Source organism: Pistacia vera, unplaced genomic scaffold (genome assembly GCF_008641045.1).
Source record: "Pistacia vera cultivar Batoury unplaced genomic scaffold, PisVer_v2 Contig143, whole genome shotgun sequence".
Classification (NCBI taxonomy): domain Eukaryota; kingdom Viridiplantae; phylum Streptophyta; class Magnoliopsida; order Sapindales; family Anacardiaceae; genus Pistacia; species Pistacia vera.
Genome location: NW_022195500.1, coordinates 382,206 through 398,610, shown reverse-complemented (window position 1 = coordinate 398,610; position 16,405 = coordinate 382,206). Strand labels below are relative to the sequence as shown.

The window sequence follows — 16,405 nt, the reverse complement described above, 5'->3', positions numbered from 1 at the left end:
AAAATTTGACTTAAAAACTATTTTTAGGGTTCTTCTAGTATAGTCCTGAGAAGAAATGGACGGTTGTGATGCTGACTATCATTATTTTAAGATTCCATATTCATTGATTTATTTCCTGACTGATCTTCTCTTCAAAGGGAACCCCCTTGCAAAGTTAAGTTTCACGTTGGAGCATTTACCTTGACTTGGGAGTTTTTCACCAGAGGCTACTACAACCTCAATTCTCCCTTCTCCTTTCGAATCTAATCTAAGCCCACGTTTTTTCGCAAGTTCTTCACTTACCTAGTTTTAAAACCCGACCTGTTGCGAGACCTAACAAGGTGACTGGGTAATGGGTCGACCGGTCCAATCAGTTGGATCGGTGTAATCAACAATAAAAGTATTTTTTTTTTAATAATTAGTCTCTTAAATTTTAGTATCTTATAAATACCCCTAAAAAAACACAAAGTAGTCCTTAAAATTTTAATTTATTTTAAAAATACCCAAAAAACTTTCTAATCTCTAAAATTAGAGCTAGTCTCTATAAATTTGAAATATAGCAGAAACTCCTTGAACCAGACCAGAGAGGCTGTCGGATTCTAGTCAGACCTGTCTGACCGGCCAGTCCGATTTCGCGTTTTAAAACAATGATCACTTATAAAATTATGAGTGCTCCCAGAGTCAATCAAAACAATTGTTTTTAGTCCCCCAATTCATGGTTATCAAATCGTGTATCGTATCGTGTATCGAAAACCTAATTTTTTGAATCTTGTATCGCGTATCGTATTGTATCGTAAGATACGTCTTTTTCAAAAAATATAATAAAATAATCAAAATTTTCTAAAAATTAATATAATCCTCAAGATTAATTAAAGAATTTTGTGGTATTATTGATTTTAAATTACGGTATTACATAATCAAAATTAATCACAAAATTCCAAGATCAATGTCAATATCTATATCTCCACTTATATTATTATTATCATGTAAAATGGGCAATATATATTCCTCTTTACTTTCTCCATGCAAAATAGGTAAATTTGGACAAGTTTTAGTGAATCGGGTTGAGTGATCCGGTTTCGACCCGAATTTTTTTTTGGACATTTGACCCAAATTAATAAAATCGTATCGATTTATATCGATATTTTTAAGGATACGAACGGATACGTATCGTATCGTAGGATACATATCAACGTATCGAATGGTTTAGGATACACCCTCTGATACGTATCGTTGGCGACCTGTATCGAATCGTATCGTATGATACGTATCGAGTATCGTAGGATACTAACAACTATGCCCCAATTTATGATGATCTTGCACTAGAGATAGCATGCAAAGAAATCTCAGGTACCTCATTTGAAACTTCCAAAATTGCCCCCGTCGTCATTCATAATAACATCTTCTTCATTGCAAACTTCAATTAGAAATAATTTCTTTGCAACGATGGCTAGGAACAAACCTTTTCATTACAGTTGTAATGACTAAGATCAAATACAGCATATAATTATTTAATAAATAATAACAAAATTAAAATAAATAGTAACATTTGATTTTTTATTCAAATTCAACTATGGTTCTTAGCTAATTCATTTCTCTTAAACTAACTGATTCTCGCTCTCTTCAAAGAAAATATGGCTCTGGATAGTGATTTAAGAAGACTTCAGGGAACCATGAGCGCCATCAAAGCCGTGCTGTTGGATGCCGAGACAAAGCAGACTCAAAACCATCAGCTGCGTGACTGGCTTGCGAAGCTTAAGGATGTTTTTTATGATGATGAGGACGTTTTAGATGAATTCGACTTTCAAGCTTCCAGGAGATCACAACAGGGGAGCTCAACAGTAAAGGTATGTCAATGCTTTTCAAGCTCTAATCCTGTTAAAATTGGTCACAAGATCAAGGAGATTAGAGAAAGGTTAGATGCGATCGCAGCTGATATGCACTATATTCCGTGATTTCCTCTTATTGAGAGTCATGTTGACGTGAGGCATGTAATTCCCAAGAAGGGACTAATTCCTCTTCCAAGCTTCTGATGTCATTGGAAGATCATAACCTTTTTGACACAACCAGGCGATGATAATGTCTCCGTCATTCCTATATTGGATTCGGGGTTTGGGTAAAACCACTCTTTCTAAATGGTTTACAATGATGAGAGGGTCTACAGGCATTTTGACTTAAAGATGTGGGTATGTGTTTCCGACGACTTTGATGTTGTTAGGTTGATTAAAGAAATTATTTATTCTGCAACACATGAGGATTGTGCTAAGTTAAAAGCCGATGAAATACCCAGGCTTTTGCAAGCAATTTTGGCTGGTGAATTTTTTGCTTGTCTTGATGATGTTTGGAATGAGAAGCCGATGAAATGACGGAATTGAAAGACTTACTGGTGAATGGTGTCAATGGAAATAAAATTATTGGAGTACACGCAATAAACTGTTGCCAGATAATGGGCACCGTTTCCCCATTTCATACAAGGTCTTTCACCTGAGGATTCTTTATTGTTGTTTAAAAAGTGCGCTTTAAAGATGGAAAAGGAAAGATTTTCCAAACCTCAATAAAATCGCCGAGGACATTGTGAAAATGTAAAGGAATTCCGTTAGCTTTGAGAACTTTAGGGAGCTTACTTTTTGCAAACACATATGAAGATGAGTGGTTAAGAATAAAAGGAAGTGACTCTGGCACTGAATAGGAAAAAGAAGGCATCTTACCAGTACTGAAACTGACTACGATAATTTGCCGTCTCACTTGAAGCAATGTTTTGCTTATCTTTCCTTATTTCCAAAGATTATATCTATGACAGTGATTACGTGACCGGATATGGATGGCACATGGACTCCTTGCAACCTCTAATGATGATATTAAAAGTTAGAAGATGTTGCTGTGCGTTGTATGAAGGAGTTATGGTCAAGGTGTTTCTTAGAGGATTTTACGGAACATTATCATTTATCTTATAGGTTTAAAATGCATGATCTTATGCATGATCTTGCAATGTCAGTGGCAAAAAGTGCCTGTGCTGTTATAAAATCTCGAAACCAATAGTTGATGAAGCGTTCGACACTTTTCAATTATTGTCTCTGATTTCAACCATCAGAAAGCTCCAGAAGTTCTGATAATAGATCAAAGATGGTTCGGTCCGTTATTCTTGAAGGATTTGATGTATCATTTATCAATACATGCATACCCAAATTCAGCACATCCGACTGCTATACATAAACGAACAGCTTTTGAAGTCTTGCAAAGTCTGTTGGTACATTGATACATTTGAGATACCTTGACTTATCACATAATTATTTTTGAAGAAACTTCCTGAATCTATTTGTCAGCTTCAGAAGTTGGAGACATTCAGACTTCTTGCTTGTCTTCGGCTTAAAAGTTGCCTAGGATATACAAGGATGAGCTCCCTTAGGTATGTGGAAATAAGAACAGAAGAGCGGTATCTACAAGAAAATGGAATCGGATGTTGAGTTCTCTTAAATTTTTGCATTGACTGCATGAATCTAGTAAGATTGTTTGAAGGGATGTAAGGTCTCACAAGCCTCCGAAGATTGCTATTAGGGGTTGCCCCCTAACCTCGTTGCCATACAGTATCAAGTCCCTTAAGAGATTAGAGAAGGTACTGATTGATGGCTGTATAAAGCTTAACTTGAAAGATGGAATTTCAAGGAGAAATAAAGACAACCTTTGCTTGGGAGTTCGACAATTTATAATTCGCAATTTGCCATCGTTAGTGGATTTGCCTCAGCTTATTCTTCAAGATCGGCAAACACCTTACAGTGCATAATGATAAAATTGTTCCAATTTAGTAGAACTACCGAGGGCTGCAAAATCTCACATCACTTCAACACTGGAGATTTTAGATTGCCCGAGATTATCATGTCTTCCAAAGGATGCAACGCCTTACTGTCCTCAGACAATTGAAGATTCAAGGCTGTCCTGCTCTGAGTGAAAGCTGCAGACGCGGATCAGTCGAAGATTGCTCATGTCCAAGAGTGTTCATCTGGATGAATAATGCCATCACATAATATGCTTTTTTTTTTCTGTTGAAGAAAATGTGATACCAGATTCTCTTGCTAATGCATTGGTGGCTTGTTGTGTTGCTTCTTCGTTTATTTTTCAAGACTACATCATTTTCCAGCAAGTTTTCCGCCCAGGTTCACATTACTACATATTCTTTTCTTCTCTATTTTCATTTGTTGGTTGTATTTTATTGTTTCTAATGCATGCGTGCTTGAATATTTTATTTTTCCTCTGTACCATTACATTTATCGCGTCAAAGTTTCATCACTCCTCTTATTCCGATTTTTTTTTATAAATCTCCTTCTTATGATCCAGACTACGAAAAAAATTAATTATAAAAGAATATAGATTTATATTCTATTTTTATTTTACTTGTGAATACAGTTAACTAGGCTGTGAAATTACAAAGGCGCTTGTCCAGTCAATTCAATTTCCAATTTTCTAATGTTATTGTTCAAACCTGTATAAGTTGTCACACAAAACTTTGTATTGCAGTTATGTTGTTCAGTATTCAAAGTGAGCTAAAGTCTTTTTAAGTGTGTAAACTAAATCCGATAGCAAAATAAATGCACTGCATTGTGTATGTAAAGGAAAGTAGGAACCCTGTTTATACTGTAAGGCTTGAATGTAAAACCAGAATTAATCGAAATCATGCATTCATAAACCCAATGATTTGGAAGGGTTTTGAATTGAGAATAATTTGTATTACCTTTTTAACTTTGATAAAGCTGTTAACCAATAACTATTCTACTCAATATCACAACTTTTTATCTTAACTGAAATGTAATTGAATGTTGCTGGTGGACATTACTGTATACCCTATAGGATTCCAGAATAATGTGATCAGAGGTTAGAATATATGGTATTATTTTCAGTTAACTTACATATATTGAGAAGCCAGTTGAAGGAAACAAATTTTGGGTGGAGAGAGAACGAGGATCCCTCTTGGCTCACTGTCATGGAATTGGTTGATGCAGGATTAGTTCACATTGCTTCATGAATGGTGTGATGCGAAAAAAGCTGACTATTTCAATTTTTGTAGGAAATGAATCTCTGTGCTTGTCAATTTTTAATCTAATTAAGACCAACTGAGCTTTTTCTGCTTAGAATTGATGGCTTTCAAACAAACAGTTTCACTATTGCTAGTCCTTAAACCCTCTAATTTAACTGAAACAAAAATCAGATAACCGCCGCACAGAGTTGAGAGAGTTCCTTTACCTCCTCGATTTGTAATATGAGTGACTGAGAGAGTTTGAAAAGCTTGGTAAAATTAAATAGCTTCTATGAGGGCAGTGTCATCTTTAAACTTTGTGAGGACTATTGTTTGCAAGAGCGGTTTTTAGATTACGGCCATTTATATATTTATCTATCAATAATGAACTTAATAAATTTTACAAATAGTTAAGTTATTCTGAAAGGCTTTAGTTCCTGATGATAAGGAATATATATTTATGTATAATGTATATTCATTTACAAAAATTGTGATACAAAATGAACTGTATTTATGATATGAGTATGTATTTAGAATATATGTAAAGGTTCACTGGTTTAAGAAATATAGTGTAACCTAAATATTTAATAATGTTCCCTGCTCTCCTGATAAACAACCTAAGATTAAACGCATTTGCAGTGTAAGAACCTTAATACCCAGTGGGAGATAACATTGGAGAGAGAGAGAACAGTTTCAACTGTCAAGTAACTTGATATGTACAGCATATCTAGCTATACATGAAAATATATGAATATATCCTCTGTGCTAGAATTACATTTTGAATTCTGATTATAAATTCAAGAAGAATAAGAGGTATTGACACCGACACCAATGCAGTCCCCCCACTTCTGCCTCTAGCAACTGCTATTTCCTCACAATGTAAAACCAAATAAAGAAAGGATCCTTGTTGCCTGGCTCTCTATCATTTTTTTGGCCTAGACTGATCTCTAGAGTTTCAAATTCCCAATTTTGATGCGAATACATTCAAAATGAAGGCCAGTATCTCTTCTTCCAAGAAAATCTGCCTTCAAATGTTAAGCATACAAGTGAGCCAGATACACCCATTCTCAATCCTCTTTCCCTGATAGCAGTTGAAAGTAAGACTGATTACTTTCTTGCTTGATTGATGATATTACAATCTAAGTATTAGCAATTTCGAAGAAAATCCAAAGCATAGGAAAATTACAAACGGTAAAACACATGCCAAGGTCCCCAACACTCAATGAAGTGTTTGGCATGACCTACAACTTTAACAACAACCTTGGAGCCATTGGCTAAAGTAACAGATGGTAAAGATGCAAATTAGTTAAATGAGAAGTAGTGAGGGGTTACCAAAAATGTGATCAGAGCACTCGAGTCGAGAACCCATGGTCCAAGAGAAAGAACTGAGTAAGGCATGCAACTGAATTACCCGATTGAGCGATAGAGGCAATAGATGAAGAAGACTTTTTATTTGCCTGAAAGTGGGGTATCTCTATAATCAGCCCCAGTGGAGTTAATGATGGTTGAGTGTGTCCTTCAGAAGAGTCGAATGAAGGTAAGCATGAGTACCATTAGCAGTTCGAGTATGGCAACCGTGTACTTTGTAATTTTTCCTTGTTATGCCCCCAACGATGACAGTAACTACACTTGGGTCGTCCGCTTCACCACGATCTCCCTGTTCTCCTTTATAAGTATGTTTGAGCTGAGAAGCCGAGCAGAAGAGTCAACAGAAATAGAACTGGGGATGAAACTTGAAGTAACCTAGCAAATACTTCATCAAGAGATGGCACAATAACTCTAGCTAAAATCTGATCTCGTACAGAGTGAGATCAGGACTAATAGCACCAAGGGTTAGAACCATAAAAATTTATCTTGTTGTGCTAGACCTTATCAGTAGATTTACCAACGGGTAGGAGAAGATTGTACTTTGCCTTGAGGGAGGCCATTACCAAGAAAATCTGATGTACTCATATCCTGTTGTTTTAGATGAATGAGATTGGACACAATGGAATACAAGTGTTGAATATCATTGGTATATAGTAGTTAGCATGACTCCATATCTCACAACATGTGCGGTATGTTTTGTAAATGGGATGCATTTAGTGTCAATGGACTGCCATAATAGATTAACACATAAGCATCATTTTTGATCTAAGAAGACTTATTTGATGTGATGTCGGCGGCCTTTGTGTCAAGTGATCCTCTGGACCCTTGACCTATACACAAACTCGACAGATACCTAGCAATCTGACCGGAAACCAGAACCAGAGGTAACACGAGCAAACAAACAGATCGAGCAGAAAATCCTGCGAGGACAACGACGAATCCGGTGAAAATGTTGGAGTTTGACATCGAAGGTAGTAGAACCTTAGTGGGTTTTGCTCCCCGTCGTCTTCTGAGCAAGCTAGTGCTGACAATGAGAACTGACGCTCGCCAGAAAAAGGAGATCGGAGTTGGATCTGCTGGAAAAAACACCACACTTGGAGGAGCGCACGACCAATGACGTCGATCTTTGTGAGTTTTCTGCAGCGAGATGGAAACGATAAGACGTGTATGGTCATGGAGGTTCTGACCACCAGAGAGAGATGTTTAAATCGTTGCCCAAAAAAAAAAATTAAAAATTTCTAACAACCTAGCTCTGATTCCATGTGAAAAATCAGAGAGAACTATATTTCTTGTATAATGATCAGAAAATAATACATCAATATATAAGAAACAAAGAACTAATTTAAGAAACAATAATATAATCTAAAAATGAATGATCGAACTCCCTATTTTAAAGATTTTGTTCTTAATATATAGAATTATACACTTTAACGATAATAAAGTAAAGCTTAAGTAAACTAAAACTTCCTAAACTAAACTCCAACTTAAATAGAAAACTACTTAAATTCCTAAAATAAATTCCAAATAAATAAGAAAAACAAAATCAAATCATAATCTAACAATATTTCCTACATCACAAGACACCTAAATAAGTATTTTATTTTATTCTATGTAATAAATTCTACTAATATAAGGAATTTGCATAAGTAAGGTTTTGTTTCCCAATTTTGTTGTTGAATAGAATACAAAATCTTTCTTTAATTTACTTGTTTGTGTATATATTATTTCACTAAAATAGTTTATTATTCCATATAATAATTTGTAGTTTTATACAATGAAATTAAATTAAGAACAATATAATGAATATATTATTGGTTTAAATATTAACTAAAATATTTTTATATCGTTATTATTTTAGATATATAAATTATTTAAACTATGTCATATTATATTATTAATACATTATATAAAATAATAATTGAATTAATAATAGATTATAATAAATTTTATTAAGTATAATTTTTTATAAATAAGAATAGGATTGGATTATTTAAAAAATAGTCCAATTCCATCCTGTAAACCCTCCCCAACTTGACCCGGGGCAGTCTTACTCAGTCGACAGGAAGCGCCGAAGCGCTCAGTCGGTTGGAAGGACTCCGATCTCACTCCCTCAGCCTCAGCCTCAGGCACTCGCTATATTTATTTCAAACAGGTACACTTCTAAAGTTAGGGGTTTTCTCTATTTTTACACACAAATCCTAAAACCCTGCACAAAATCCATGCAACGATTTTCTCTTTCTCGCTTTTATTACTTCAATCCATGCTCAGAAATCCAAAACTTAACTTTGCCACTTCACTACTACTGCTAGATCAGCTGATAAGTTCTACCTTCACTTGCAACAACCCTAACAACATTGAGAAAACCCTACCCACCGTCAAGGCGAAATTGGACCCCACTTGTGTGAATGACGTGTTCAAAGGTGTCTTCCCCGTCAATCTCAATAGGTATTCGTTCTTCATAGGTCCCTCATCTAATTAGGTTCGTTTCTTCATATGGGCTGGTCTTCAATCTAGTTATCGTCACAGTTCGTTCATGTATGAAAAGCTTGTAAATTGCTAAAAATTAAGCAGAACTCTAGAATTATTATTGATGTTTTGAAGCTTATAAGAAGAGAGTGTGTTGTCAGCGTGAAGACGATGAAAGTGCTTTTAAATTTATGTAAAAAAGCTAGGCTTGCTAACGAGGCTTTGTGGGTATTGAGGAAACTGCCTGAATTCAATTTAAGAGCTGATACTGTGATGTATAATATGGTTATCAGGTTGTTTTGTGAAAAGGGTGATATGGTTATGGCTGATAACTTGATGAAGAGATGGGTTTATTGATGCATTTACCCCGATATGATCACAATGTGTCAATGATTAAGGTTTTGCAATGTATAGGTTAGAGGATGCTTGTGCGTTGCTAGGCCATGAAGGACATGGTTGTCCTCCAATACAGTTGCATATTCAACTCTTCTTGATGGAATTTTTATTTAGGGAGAATGCAGAAGGCATTGGAATTGTTAGGGGAAATGGAGAAAGAAGGTGGAATTGGAGTCCTAATGTTATCACTTATACATCTGTCATTCAGAGATTTTGCGAAAGGGGTATGGTAATGGAGGGATTGAGGGTTTTGGATAGAATGGAAGCTTATGGTTGTGCTCCTAGTCGTGTCACAATAAATCCTTTGATTATGGGTCTTTGCCTGACGGCAATATAGGGAAGCATATAGTTCATTGATAAAGTTGTTGCAGGGGGTAGTGTTTCATGGAGATTGCTACAGTTCTCTAGTGTTTGCACTGGTTAGGATTAAAAGACTTAATGAAGCTGATAAGCTCTTTAGGAAATGTTAGCTAGTGGTATGAACCTGATGGTTTGGTATGTAGTGTTATGATTAAAGAACTTTGTTTAAAGGGACAAGTAGTGGATGGTTTCTACTTATGAGGAAATTGAGAAGCTTGGATGCTTATCTACAATTGACTCTGACATTCTCTATCCTCTTAGATGGGCTTTGTCAGAAAGCCATTCGTTAGCTTCAAAGCTTGTAAGATTTATGCTGGAAAAAAGAATCGCTGCAAGCTCCATATGTTGATAAAATACTCAAACCTTGAAGAATCTAGAGACAGGGTCTAATTACACATCTCACTAGGATTGGAGGGGGTGTTTGCAAACAAAAAAAATTAGCATTGGGGGGCTCTCTTTGCTGTCTGAGAACAGGGCTGTGATAGTAAAGTCTGAAACTTTTGAATTAAGAACTTACTCAGTTTTAGTTTGTAGAGTTTCATGGACTACTAAGTCACTTCCAGATTAGCATTAAAAATGTGTAACTTGGAGCAGAAGTGAAATAGTGTTGCCATTCCAATCTGAATATAAATTGGCCTAAACTCATGATCCAGGTCTAAATGAGATTCCTACCTGCATGTCTTTCAGTTTGAGCTTGCTTTGAGTTAACTCTTTCTTTTTCCCCTCAACTTACCTATTCTTAAGACTGCTCAGGCAAATCAGTTAATGATTTTTTGTTTTGAAATTATTCGCTACTGCTACCTTTCAAATTATATTTTGATCTTTTACTACTTGTTTATTCTGGGGAGTAGACAAAAAAATTGTAGAGCTCTGTTTGTCAATTAAAATTTCTGTAAATCTGACTCAGGGACATATCCTGAATAACCTCTACCAAGTTGGAAGAATATGTGAGAAACCTCACCACCCACCTCTCGTTGTTTTTTTTTTAAGTTGATTATTTGTAAATCTTTACACAGATCTTGGGGAGGCTAAATTTAAAAGTTACTGTTCTTATTTAGTACATTATACTGTATTCTTTTCTCTTATTGGCACTTCTTCGTAGGTAGACTTCTGAATATGTCCCAATAGCTGGCCGAGATTCTTTGAGAATGTGTCAGATGAAGGCAATTGTTGGTAAAATCTTCCATTGAGTTCATCTTGTATGTGTCAAATTAGATGGATCGACGATGAACACATTGACTGTTGACAACAGTAGCAACGTCGAACTTGGTTCAAATTTTTACTTTTGAGTTGCTCAAGCGATTTATTTATCACCCAGTATTTTCAAGTTGAATTTTGTCTTGTAAATACAGTTCAAGTTCAAATTTTTACTTTTGCTCGGCCACTATTCGAGCATTTACCTTGACTTGGGAGTTTTTCACCAGAGTCTACTACAACCTAGACCGGAGGGCAACCTGTTTTGCTGTTTGGGTCACGGGTGTCCAACCGGTTGGATCGATGATGTCAGCGATAATTTTATTTTTTTAAAAGTGCTATTATCCTTTAAATTTTAATATGTTACAAAAATTCCCCTAAAGAGTTTAAATAGTCCCTAAATTTTTTATTTATTTTAAATACCCAAAAAATACCAATTAATCTTTAAACTTTTGATATATTTCAAAACCCCCTTATAAAATCACAGTTAACCTTATAATTTTGAAATATTACAAAAACCTCCTTAAGACCTGAACCGATTGAAAAAGCTTCGGGTCTCTGTCGGATTGGTCCGGTCCGTTTTTAAACAGAGCTACAATCTCAATTCTCCCTCCTCCTTTCGATTCTAAGCCCACTTTTTTGGCAAATTCTTCACTTATAAATTATGATTGCGCTTAGAGTTAACCAAAACATTGTTTTTAGTCCCCCAATTGACCCCTTACACCCATGGTTACTGATATCTTGCACTAGAGATAACATGCGAAGAGATCTCGTACCTCATTGGAACTTCCAAAATTGCTCCGTATAACACTTTCTTCATTGCTAGCTTCAATTAGAAATAATTTCTTGCAACGATAGCCAGAAATAACCTTTTTATTACAGCTATAATGACTAAGATCTTATGCTGCTAACATGAAGCAGTCCTCTCCAAACCACCTTGCAGAGAAGGTTCACATTTCAACTAAAAAACTCCAACACCCCGTAGACATGAATGCCTTTCTCCTTACATCATTAACCCCATGAAGACCCTTCTTCTGAAACTCTCCCATCACCCACAAGGACTGAAACTGCTCCGGTGGTGACTCGCCCGCAGCCAGAAGGCAAAGTTTAGAAGCTCCATTCTTGGCCATCTAGATCTCCAAGCCACCCCACAAGGACTTGAAACTGCATTCCGGTGGTGACTCGCCCGGCAGCTCAGAAGGCAAAGTTTAGAAGGCTCCATTCTTGGCCATCTAGAGAGGTGAGTTGTTTTGAGGAGGAAAGAGGAGAGAGAGCTTTTGCCACCTTTGTTTCATTGCTTATTATTGTAAAAGAAATTGTTCACAGAAAGCTCATTACATACAACATTTGATACAAAACAGCATCAACAAAAGTATGTATCAAATGGCATTTCTACAACCGGTTTTATTTGACTGTCAAAGGGCCTACAAAAATTAAATACAGGGAGACTGTGAAAATGAAAATATAATTCTAATGTGTTTGAAGTACTTTTACAGCATATTATGGTAAGGGTTTCATAATGTTGTCGGAAGAAACAACTCCGAGCACAATAAAAAACGAACAAACAAAAATATACCATGTACCTATGGAACTAAAAATTTAATGAAGTAGAAAGAATTGAGCTTATAGTCGAGCAAAAATAATTTTGAGGCTTCTTCTCCTTACATTTGGTGTTCGATTTTGGTCTCCCATGTCATGCACCGGGTTGGTTCTTTTACTGCTAATTGATGGGCGGAAGAAGACAAGAGCCACAAGAATTGACTGACAAACTTAAACCCTCAGATCCAGGGCTATTGCAGTCTGGAGATTTCCTGTTGACATTATTATATGGCGAGGTGCTCAACACCCTGAATGTACAGAAAAAAAGTTTATGCTGAGATAGTTAATTTTGCGACACCATAAAGAGCAAGTTTAGCATATCCATAAACCACATTGTTCTCTTCATTTATTATCATTGTTCTATTAATTAGATACACAAATAAAACAAGAAGAATGAAGCGACAGATGCGGAGATCAGACTGCATGAAGGAAAACAGACTAAGACTTACATGGTTTTTTTTTTTAAGTTTTAATGGCCCGGCTCTATCTGAATTCGAATTAATCAAGTTTACAGTAGGTATTTTTGGTGTGCATATGATGTCTATGGGCACAAGTATACAAGACATCACAAGTCACAACAGGAAAAGGATCCCAGGCACAACAAAGTGGTTTACATGAAATGAAATAGCAGTTGAATGGATTGTTTTCGTATGCATGCATAATACTTGGAACTATTCCATGCCTGAGTGTGAGTGGATTTATATCAGAGTTCCTTTTGTACACCTAAAGGATACCTTATCAACTAAGTGTTTCCCATAAATTTAAATTCACAAAGTGTTTCTTGAACCTCTATTACCCATCTCTAGTTGTAGGTAATAACACAGCCAACTCTCAATAGACAAGAACATCACTATACAAAGTAAAATAAGCATCACCAAGTTAAGAACAATGGTACATACCTTTCTTTGCGCTTCTCCAAAAATCGTGCCAAGGATGCTTTACGAGCCTGAGGCACAGCCACTACAAGGAGAACAATGATTTTGTTACAGTGACATCCAACATTAAACATAGCAAATCACTCTCATCAGACAAAAAAATAATAATAATAACACTTAGAAGAAGCTGAAGTAAAATGCACAATTAATTACCAGTTTGAATGAGAGATGAAGCTGCAGATCCCACTGAGCTAATTGCTTTGGCAGGCTCCGGTTGGTTATTAGAAGCCAGAACTGATATTGGTTTCACCATTGTTATTTCTTTAGTGTAACTAGGTCCTCCACCTGACTCAGAGGCAACATGGGAGGTCATAGAAATAGTGCCTGGAAGGCCTGGGCAGGGTGATGTAATATGGGAATTTTTCCCAATATAACCATCACCTACAGATGGACCCAGGATAGATGTTTGCATCTGTGCAGCAGGAAGTGTCTTATTATTAGTCAGAGAGGACCCGTTTCCAGCCAATAACATGATAGCCTGAGCCTGGACAGAGAAGCAAGTAAGAAAAAGTCCACTTATGTTCCAACAAAGGGGCAGAAAGGAGAAAAAACAGGTAAAAAGCAGATATATATCTATACCTTCTGAGGTGACACATCATCATAGACGCACACAGAACCATTATAGAAGATGGTCAACTGAGCAGGTGCCCCATTAGGTTTGGAAGCATTCCTACACAAGAAATTCAATTTCATTTTAGCCATCTCTTGGTTTCATCCAAAAACTCTATCATAACGTTCAGTAAAATTGCCTTCATAAGAAATAAAGATACCTAAGATTAGTGGTACCAATGATGGAACTTGTGGGGGGAAGAACAGAAACAGGGGATACAATTGAAACTCCTCCAAGAGGTTTCGGGTTAACGGTATTACCAGCCACACTCTGTCCAGTGGAGTTAAGGTGGGAGTGAAGAACTGGAGTGGTCATAGAAACAGCAATTGTTTGGTTGGGTATGCTGGAGATTGGGAACATCCTCATTTCCTGAGGCCTTTGAACCTGGTTTGCATCAAACATCACATAGTGGTTTCCCCCTTGCTTATCAAGAATTGTATTTTTCTACAGATAGATAATCCAAAAGGAGAGGGAAAAAATTCAGTTTACACAAAATCAACCTTCAAAAGCTTATATATCAACATAGAACAAAGTTCAAACTTAACTTGACAATGATGATGAACTACTCCACTAAGATAAGAAGTGGCAAAGTTGAATAATCAATGTCCAAAATACAGGTAATATATACGTATTCAAGTATCAATCAATGCTGAATTTCAACACCATGAACTAAAAATTGCAGAGAAAACAAACCTGGACTGTGCCAGAATAAGGTTTCTGGTTGCAATCAAAAGCGTCAGCAGTAGATACAGACATAAATCCAGATGAGACTAGAGAATCATGAGCCATTTTTCTTGACCTGTCTTCTTGAGGAGCCTTGAAAGACAGAAACTGAGGAACGGCAGAAACCTTGTTTGAGAAAGACAAATGCATCCCTGAACTCTTCACTGATGCTACTACAGTAACAAGATGCTCATTTAGTACAGTCCATAATCAAAGTCCCCTAAACTTGAGATCTAATGTCAATATGAAACAAACAAAACCAAAAATAAAAAATAAAAAAAAATTACCAACATCCATCCAAATTGCTTTTATAATTTAAACTAAACGCTAAACAGTAATTAACAAGCTTTTGGTTTAAGGCCACAGCGAATAGAATCCTCATGTACAAATATTGAGTAGCATTCTCAAAACATATATTCATATATATTTAAGGCATCCAATGTAATTTGTCTAGTCTACAAGCAAACTTTTGAATGGTTTATATTTTTATAAATAATTTCGTCTACAAGATCAAGGTAAAGAGTTGACCCAACGGCCCAGGTTTATATTACCCTTATATAAATGCCCTTTAGAGCACAATCAATGACTTCACCAAAATGAATGGCTATAACATTTGAGCTGCATGGCCCATGATGTTGAGCTGCCAATTCTATAAAATTTCCTAACTATATTTTACATATATTTCAACCATATTATATAATAAAATGTACGTGCTACCTGTCAATCTAGACAATACTATTCATATTTGATTACTATAATTAAAACTCACCCACATAATACTATTCAATTCCATGTTATAAGATCATTATTTAATTCAATCACATTATAGCATTCAAATTATTTAATAAGTTATGTTGCAACTAGGCTGGCACTACTTCTCTTCAACACATTTATTTAACACATTTTTTTGTCTTTTTTTAATTTCATTTTTTTAATCAAAATGACAACTCAACATGACACATCAAAAATTGACACATGAGTAATTAACAACCCCCTTCGCACGTTACCAAACCAAAAACCTTATCTTGTTCAATAAAATATTTACAACGTTTTCGCAACCGAGGCTTTGACCATTTGACCTTCTGGTGTACCCCGCACTCAAAGCGCACGTTAGAATCCCTCCATATAGTAATTTTTTTTTTAAAAGAATGTGCAAATCGTGAATATTTAACTAACTACTACTAACTTCGACAGTAAAAAAGAAATTCCACAGTAAAAAGATAAAAACAATGCTTTAATTCTACCTCAAGTCTGTTTGTTTGTTTAACCTAAAGTAAATTCAAGACAGTTGAATTGTTCGAACAAAGTATGATTCTCTAGATTTTCGTTCCTTTCCTTTCTGTTATTTTCTGTTTGTTTACAGAGAAAATTAAGGAATATTAAATTTTCTTTCTCAAGTTTAGTTTGTTAAAAAATCACACCAACCGGAGCAGCTTCTACATCAATTTTGATGTTTCCTTAACATATGTTTGTTTACAGAGAAAACGAAGGAAAATTTACATCAACTGGAGAGTACATCCAGAAATTCAGTGAAATATACGAAAACATATAAGCATACCTGACTCCTTAGCGCCGTCACAGGCCTCTTCTTTCACAGTAAGCGGAGAATTCTTAGAGCCCAAACCGAGAAAATCTCTCTCCATCTCAAAACAAAACGACGACGTAACGATTTGATTCAACTAAGAAAAGAAAAATAATTCAGTTTCAGTGGACAGAGAAAGAGAAGAAGAAGACGAAGCTGAAGAGAGAGGAGATATTTAAAATGTG

General features: G+C 35.8%; 1 protein-coding gene and 1 pseudogene across 3 annotated transcripts; one reads left to right on the top strand and one right to left on the bottom strand.

Annotated features, from left to right (window-relative positions):
• The first annotated feature begins 8,644 nt into the window (after window positions 1-8,644).
• Window positions 8,645-9,945, top strand: LOC116123554 (annotated as a pseudogene).
• Window positions 9,946-12,034: 2,089 nt separating this feature from the next.
• Window positions 12,035-16,405, bottom strand: LOC116123588 (protein TIFY 6B). 3 transcript variants are annotated; one of them, XR_004127052.1, is made up of 8 exons: window positions 16,197-16,404; window positions 14,609-14,811; window positions 14,076-14,359; window positions 13,885-13,975; window positions 13,459-13,789; window positions 13,270-13,330; window positions 12,437-12,618; window positions 12,035-12,195 (listed from the first exon to the last, which is right to left on the bottom strand). XR_004127052.1 is itself a non-coding variant. In XM_031409336.1 (7 exons), exons 1-7 carry the CDS (start codon window positions 16,279-16,281, stop codon window positions 12,492-12,494), a joined length of 1,179 nt encoding a protein of 392 aa, XP_031265196.1. In that variant the 5' UTR covers window positions 16,282-16,405; the 3' UTR covers window positions 12,035-12,491. The 3 variants fall into 3 exon arrangements, 2 of the variants coding, with proteins under 2 accessions (XP_031265196.1, XP_031265195.1); XM_031409336.1 differs by having other exon boundaries at window positions 12,035-12,618; window positions 14,609-14,808; window positions 16,197-16,405; XM_031409335.1 differs by having other exon boundaries at window positions 12,035-12,618.